Source organism: Habropoda laboriosa, unplaced genomic scaffold (genome assembly GCF_001263275.1).
Source record: "Habropoda laboriosa isolate 0110345459 unplaced genomic scaffold, ASM126327v1 scaffold662, whole genome shotgun sequence".
In the NCBI taxonomy this organism is placed as follows: domain Eukaryota; kingdom Metazoa; phylum Arthropoda; class Insecta; order Hymenoptera; family Apidae; genus Habropoda; species Habropoda laboriosa.
Window position 1 is genome coordinate 11,427 of NW_017100753.1, and position 8,214 is coordinate 19,640.

Consider the following 8,214-nt stretch of genomic DNA (forward strand, 5'->3'; position numbering starts at 1 on the left):
AATGAAACCGATAGTGACACCGCGGAAAGTGCAGGCAGTTCATAATGGGTACGGTGCGGAGAATCCGAAGAAGTGCCGCCAAGAGTACAATTTGTATCCGGCGAAAAACCCACAGGACCACATATAACTTCGAATATAAAAGAATCAGTGGATTTTTTGAAGCTGTTTTTTACCAACAGACTCGTTGATGAAATAGTTTCTGAAACCAATAATTGTGCGAAAAAAAAATTGGAAGGGAAGACGCTATCGTCGAATTCGATATGGCGAAGTTGGCGTGATGTGACCAACGAAGAATTTTGGCCATTTATTGCAGTTATAATAAATATGGGTACCAGGCAGTTGGCCAATTTGCAAGAGTATTGGTCGAGGAATAATGTCAGCTACATTCCTTTTTATTCAGAAACATTTACGAGAGATAGATTCAGTCAGATATTCTGGATGCTTCACTTGAAAACTATTTCAACAGATAATACTAACCCGAGAACACGTTTGCAACGAGTAAGTGGCTTTCTGGATTACATCAATTCTAAATTCTTGTATTACTTTATACCAGGAGAACAAATTTGTGTGGATGGGTCCACTATAAAATTCAAAGGTCGAATTTCATTTATTAGATATAATCCAAAAAAACCAACCAAATGGGGAATCAGAGTTTATACTCTAGCTGATTCAAATACTGGCTATATTTGTGGTATTCTACCCTATTATGGATATTTCACAACAGAACAATTGGTGAGACATGATCTACCAGTTTCCACGAGAATTCCGATACGCCTTTATAAAATGTTATTAGACAAAATTCCTGGTGCTCTGGGGCACCATATGTTTACGGATCGATACTATACAAGTTACATCTTGGCTCAAGAATTAGCCAAACTGAAATGCCATTTCACCGGGACGATCCTAACAAATAGAAAGGAATTACCAAACAAAATAAAAAAACCAAAATTCTTTAAAAAATCCACGGAAGCTTTTCGAAGAGGTAACACTCTACTTTTAGCATGGAAAGATAAAAGGACCGTCACTTGTTTGATCACTAGGGATAACGCAGGAATGACTACCGTAAAAAGGATTGTACGAAGTGGTGTGGAAGTCAACATCAAGAAACCTAATATTATAGTAAATTACATAAAATATATGGGTGGCGTTGATCGAGCAGGTCAATATGCTTCGACATATTGTTTTCTCCGAAAATAATTAAAATGGTGGCGTAAACTTTTTTTTGGGGGCTTGGACATTTGTTTGATTAATTCGTATATACTCTATAAACTAGAGAAAAAGCAAAGAAAGGAAAGACCACTGACTCATTTGCGCTATGTAAAAACGCTTGTTGAGCAATTGAGAGGAACCTATCGCCAGGCTCGTGATCGAGCATCGATGTCAGCATTAATGTACCCCGACTAAATGGAAAGCTCCATGTTGTTCTGAAAGGGATGAAGAAGGATTGCAAGGTCTGCTCTGACCGAAGTAATCCTGGCGGTAGACGTGAAACCACAAATGACCGTGATACGTGCCCTGACAAACCGAGGATGCACCTCGGGGATTGTTTCGTAAAATATCATACAAAAAACAATTACAGAGTGTAATATTTAACAGATTTTGTTTTGTAAAACTTAGAAATAAATAAACTATTGAAATTTTATTATTTGTATACGTTTGTTTGAGTATAAAATCATATTAAAGTACCTGTAAAACACTTGCCTAATATAACCAAAATCGCCTCGAATTGATAGTTCGCCCGAGCGAAAAAGTCCTCGAGTGCAAAGGGTTAATATTTGCAAGAATTATTCAGGACGATTTTAGTATTAACGAGGAACTTTTAAATGTAGCGTCACTACATGGTTCCTGCAAAGGCACAGATATTTTCAATGCATTGAATCAGCATGTTGATGAATTTATTGGTAATTTTGACAAGTGTTCAGCTATTGTATCGGATGGAGCACCAGCAATGATCGGTACTAAGCAAGGATTAAGAGCAATCTTTAAGGAAAATGGTGTAAAATGCAATATGCTACATTGCATTATATACCAAGAAAATTTGTGTGGGAAAGTGATAAAACTGTCTTCAACAATAAGACAGTCACCAAAGTATTAACTATGATTCGTAGTGGCAATAAAGCACTTTCCCACCGCAAATTTCAATCGTTTCTGGAAGAAATAAATGCCACATACGGCGATGTAAATTTATGTTTTGAAATTCGGTTGCTCAGTGCAGGAGAAACCCTGCAACGTTTTTTTTCTCTTCGGAAAGTAATTCCAACTTTTTTAGAAAAGGAAATAAAAAATTCGGCCGAAATGCAATTAAAATTTAAAGACCATACGTTTTTGAAAGAATTAGCTTTTACCACGAACGTAACTGATCATCTTAACTTTCTAAATTTAAAACTTCAAAAACGCGATCAAACGGTATCTGACATAATCAGTTGCATAAATGCTTATCGCAAACGGTTTGATTCGTTTGCTACTGAAATTTCCGGAAACGCATTATATAATTTTCCTAGTTGCAAGGAACTGAAAGATGATCTTTCAGATTCAGATGCCGACTTTAAAACATTTCGCTATCCGGACAAGTGGTGACGAAAATAATGCGACCGCCCCGAGCGCATTGGTACCTGTAATGGAATGGAGGTCGACTCCAAAAATGCTTGCTACTCAGCCTTTCCAATAATAAACATTTCTCCTCCGTTCTATTGTAAAAATATCCCTTCCTTAAGGAACGTCCACCTAGGACCCAGGAAACGCTTAAACTGGCAGTGTAATTTTGCCAACCGTAAGAGAAACATGCATCGTACGAACGCGCAGCAGTACGAAAGTTTTTTATATTCGCGCAGTGCGATGGCAATGCCACCGCTGCCGTTGCGCGATACCGCGAATTGCATCCCGGCGAACATGCACCAGGTGCGGCAGCCTTCATTTTTAAACGTAGGAACAACAAATAATTCACAAACGTAACAACCTTTCCCAATGGCAAGAGAAAGTGATCGGTGCGGGGAAGTGAGTTCACCGATGAGCGTTAATAAAGAAACAAGAAACATCGCTATCGACAACAATAAACGTCGAACGCCGAAAGACGACGTCGAAAGCCACGACTAATTCTGTTTTTTTCCCCACTTTCTCAGTGACAAGTGAAAGTGACAGTGAAAAAAAAATACAGTGAAGTGAGTTTATCGGCCCGACCGTAATATCAGCTGTTCCGGATTACCTGAAAAAGTCGGGATTAACACACTGACCAAGTGCCAACGACCCACTTCCGTCGAAACAGGTTCATTCGTGGATGAATGGGAAAGTTTTTCATCAGTAATAAAACACTTTATTCCTTTCGGGTAACAAATAAAGGTATCGAACACAGATATTAAACGACTTTTGTTATTCATGAAAAAAAGAAAATACGTTTCGTAAATCTCTGTCAATGATACACGCGCTGAAAATTTCATCGAAATCGGTGGATGGAGAAACAAGCGACAGGCATCGAAAGATGTAAGAATCTGCAGATTTATTACAGTTTTACGCCGAATGTCGTGATATTGCGATTTTCACAATCTTTAACCGTTTGTAGCTCATAGAAACATTAACCGATTTCGATGAAATTTTCACCGTGTGTATAATTGACGTAGATCTACAAAACGTATTTTCTAGATTTTCATTTCGAGCTCAGATAAAAAAGTTGTAAAAACGACCTTCGCTATTTTCTTCGCGATTCAGACTAATTGCAGTTTTTTCCAAATTTTGCTACACGTCATCTAGTAAACTAATCTTTCTAACTTCTCAAAAAAACTCAAATCGTTTGGCCTAATTTTAAAAAAGTTATTCCATTTTATAGAGTGTATGAATACTTTTATCCTCCACTGTATGTATTGTTATAGAAACATCGGAATGACAGCAAAAAACCATTTCTCTAAGCCTTATAAAAATAGCGGTGCAAAGTCAAATTTTTTTAACAGCGATCGATAACTGAAAAGTCACGCGTACGCGTCTTTCACGATAACGCGCGGGTGAATCTCTGTTCTCCGCCCCTGAGCGCGGGCTCTACGCGCGCTGTAATTGGCCAGTATTTTTCGTTAAGGGGGCAGGACAGTTTGAAATTTTGAAAAAATCGTTTTTCTTTTTTTTGTTTTAAATAGTAGTTTGAAGTCTTGGAAACGAGAGGAGTTACAGGACACCCTGTATAACGCGTTTGTCATATGGAATACTAAATACCCTTCATGGGAAAACAGAAATTCAATAAAAATGAAGAGAAAAATATTTCTAGAAGAATTATCAAAAAAAATTGACAGCTAAAAATATAGACAGGCAAGCTGTACAATTTGAAAATCAAGAAGCAGGATTACATAAGAATGTTAAAAACGCGATACAAGAGACGGGGAGAAAAATTGTAAGAAAAACTAGAATATCAGGTCAAAAGTGTCCTAGGTGTTGCTTTTGTACAGGAAGCAACAATAAATATTCTTTAATTTGTAATTATTGTAACAGACACGTGTATAATGCCCATTCCACGCAAACCCATACAATTATCTGTAATGTATCCAATAGTAAATAAATACATGTAATAAATATTTAATAAGCCTTATTTTTTTTATAATTCACAATTATATTTATTATTCCCTCGTAAACGTAAGACAGAAATCCTAACGTAATCCGGAACAGACTATGTCAGTAAGGGTCTGGAGTCGAGTGATCGTCACTGTTTTAGTACAGTATCGGTGAGGAGCTCGAGCGACCATGAACATGATTAGCGGAATATCGGTGTGAGTCAGAAGTAACTGTGGCACGGATCTGCGAGCTGCAGCAGTCGGAGCGTTAATGGAGAAATTGTTACGAGGTAAATCACCAAAGAAGAAATGTAAAAAGGATTGTATTGTCACGTCCCAGTGGAGGCCCCTTTCCAAAGGAAAGGTAACAGGCCTGGCACACAGGTAATTACCCCTGTGGTACTCCACTAGAGACCACGACATCGGGATCTTGCCTCATCCCTGGCCCAGCGGCCCGTACGTCTGCCACTACTCAGAAAGAGGAAGCATGCCAAGAGAGCAAAAATAGGAAGCGTTTCGTCTCGAGACCGACCACAGACTCATCAGTGAGGCTGATGTAGCCGGTCCATGCCCCAGACGCCACCCATTGCAGCCTCGTCGACGAGGATATGTATCCCCGCCGCTGCGATCCGGACCAGCGGAAGTGCCGAACTCCACGTCGCCACCTAGCGAGCGCCTTCCCAACTAAGGCGCCAGCCCGGGTGCCTCGAGCGACGTCACAGTATAAAAGCAGAACAAATAGAAAGAAAATTACAAAGGCATGAAGAATATACAGAATTAAATTTCATAAAAGCACCGGCACATAACATCGCTGTAATTTTATGTGTAGGTAGTTCCCCATCTACAGTTTGTATAGTTTGTGTGCACTGTTTCTACAATTATCATGTAATTGCTTTTGTTTACAGGAAAATGAAAAATAGTTTTATTTATTGGCTTACATTTACTTATACACTACTGTGTAAAATTAAAGGTAAACTACGACCGAAAAATTGTCGATATTTGAACCACTGTAGCTTCGTAAAAAAGAAAGGTACAAAAGTCTACCTTGGCTGGCTCATGTTTAAGTATCAAGCCTCTACTTTTATATCCCTGAACTTCATTTTTTCCAAGATCGCTTTTTGTTGTAGAATATCTGCTTTTATAATAGTAGACATTTTTAATGAAGGCTATTGTGTGACTGTGTAAATCAGTGAATGCGTGAAACCTTAGGAAATTTTAATTACTTTCAGACACATATATGTCGAAATTGAATAATGGGAATGACATAGTTATTAAGGTCGTTGAATTTGGTTTTTCACTCTCTACAGGCATATTAAAAGTCTCTAAAGGGATCAAAAAAGTTTTCATACAACCGCTTAGAATTTGGTCATTAATTTATTACTGTTCTACAATGAATTTGTAAACATTTTTCTCTAACGGGTTATAATTTATAGAGATAATAGAGTTACAAACATTAAAAAAATTGACATAACTGTTGTTGGCAAAATTTAAGAGCAAAGATAACAAAGCGATCAACTTTGTTGTGTATCGTACCAGACTGAGATGTGTGAGCGAGACTCTACGTGCTCGAATGTGTGTATGTGTGTGTGACCGCGTAGAGCGACGACATTGTAACGAGACGCAGTATGTCCACAACCGCAGTTGTAAACACATGTATCGTACTCATACTAAATAAAGAATAATTAAATAACGTTACTACAAACTTGAGCGACAAAAATATCTCCATACACTATTACTGTTTGCGAATGGCCATGTCCACGACTGGCCGCTACACAAATTGGGCAGCACGCACTGGGCGCCCAAACACATACTCTCTCACACAACCATGCGGCGACGCTGCCCGGCGTCCGTGAAAGTAGACCCCGGTGATTTTCGGCACTACAAGACATCGTCATTATTCAATCACTTGCGACCACGTTCTCGTGCGGTACACATCGTGTATTTTCACTCGTGCAAATATTCCCTTTTCTCGATCACAACGTGATAATTAATTTTAATGTAAATTAAGTGCAACGCACATCTCATTCTTTTCTCGGATACATGCTATTCTGCAGTGTTCAATTAATATAATTACACATTGGCCACTTGTTGCAACGCAACGTGGTATTTATTCACATATCATTGTACACCGGCATTAATATAATCGCGTGGATGTTTCCTCGAATAGACATCTCGTGCAATCTCTTACAAATACATTCGCGATCAACGATCTTTTATGCAATTTACACAAAAGGTGACAATATCAAGTGTATATTTTTATCAATAAATCAATCATACATTGTATTTGCTGTGTTCACAATTTGCTTCACCTCGGGTGAAACACCTACCGGCATCTTCATTATCCATTTCATCATTAAATGTTCATCAATCATCAAAATCTCAAACAATTACTCATGTCTTATTTATCGGTTACCATAGAAACATGCGGGATTCCCCGTTCTATAGATCACCAGACAGCAGTCTGAAGTAATTTTAATACGAAATAGTACGAAGAAGTTGCAGAAAATGGAAGTATCAGTTACAATTTGCGAACTAATCATTCGGTGAAGAGATCGACGTCAGTCTCTTAGAAAAATAGTTAAAACAGTTCATAAATTGCATGCAACAGTTCAATATATTATAAATAGTTATAAAGAATTAAAAACTTTGGAGGATAGGCCTCGAGCAGGCCGACCAAGAAAGTTGCAATCCATTCATCGACGAGCGATTTTAAACACCGTACGTGAAAATCCAGAAACCGTACAATCATTGAGAAATGAGATTGATAATAACTATGGTATAAATGTTGTGCCTAAAACTATCAGAAATGTTGTAAGAAAAGACGGATATCATGGTAGAGTTCCTCGAAGAAAACCTTAAATTAGTAAAAAGAATAAACGTCTACGTTTAGAATTCGCAAAAACTCATGTTAATGAAACCGTGTTCTTTTCGGGAATCAGTAATATTTAGCGATGAATCGAAATTTAATATTCTTGGATCCGATGGGAGAATAATCGTATGGCGGAAAAAAATGAATGTCTAAAAACTATAAACATGTGCTCCACAGTCAAGCATGGAGGAGGCGGTATTTTAGTTTGGGGATGCATCAGTACTTCAGGAGTCGAAAATTTACAATTTATTGATACTATAATGGATCAACATGTTTATTTGGATATATTAGTGTGGGAGGCGAAATTAGATGAACGGCCGTTGAATTAAAAGAAACCGTTGCAAAGAAAAAGAATAGTATAGATAGTCAGCGGCCAACGACTCCGCAACTGGAAATAGAGAAAAAAAGGGAAGAAGCACGCGTCGCATCAGCACAGATCGGTAACCTGGCTCAGCTGTTTAGAAAAACAAGGCGGTTACTGACCTAGCAAGCGACAAATTACCGAAAAACAGGCGTTACAAAGGCAGGTCATTTACCCAATAGAATATTCGCGAAAGCGAGCCGCGTATATGTATATTCCGCGAGCGGACGACCGGGATAAGAATAAAGCGAGTGAGACGAACAAGTCGGTCACGGCGATAAAGTCCAGGCGATATTGGCGATAGGAGAGGCGTTAGATATATTATAGTATAACTTATAGTATAACTAACTATAGTATAACTAGATTGCAAGCATATATTTTTGCACGTTACTAAAAACCTTCATTGTACCGCCACTCACGATCCTGATCCCACATTAGAGAACAATCTAAGAAAT

The 8,214-nt window shown here is 38.2% G+C and overlaps 1 protein-coding gene across 1 annotated transcript; it reads left to right on the forward strand.

The window, feature by feature from the left end:
* Window positions 1-324: 324 nt before the first annotated feature.
* On the forward strand, window positions 325-7,727 carry LOC108577180 (piggyBac transposable element-derived protein 4-like). Its single transcript, XM_017940291.1, has 2 exons — window positions 325-1,159; window positions 7,576-7,727. The coding sequence occupies exons 1-2, from the start codon at window positions 325-327 to the stop codon at window positions 7,725-7,727; spliced, it is 987 nt and encodes a 328-aa protein (XP_017795780.1).
* The last annotated feature ends 487 nt before the right edge of the window (window positions 7,728-8,214 follow it).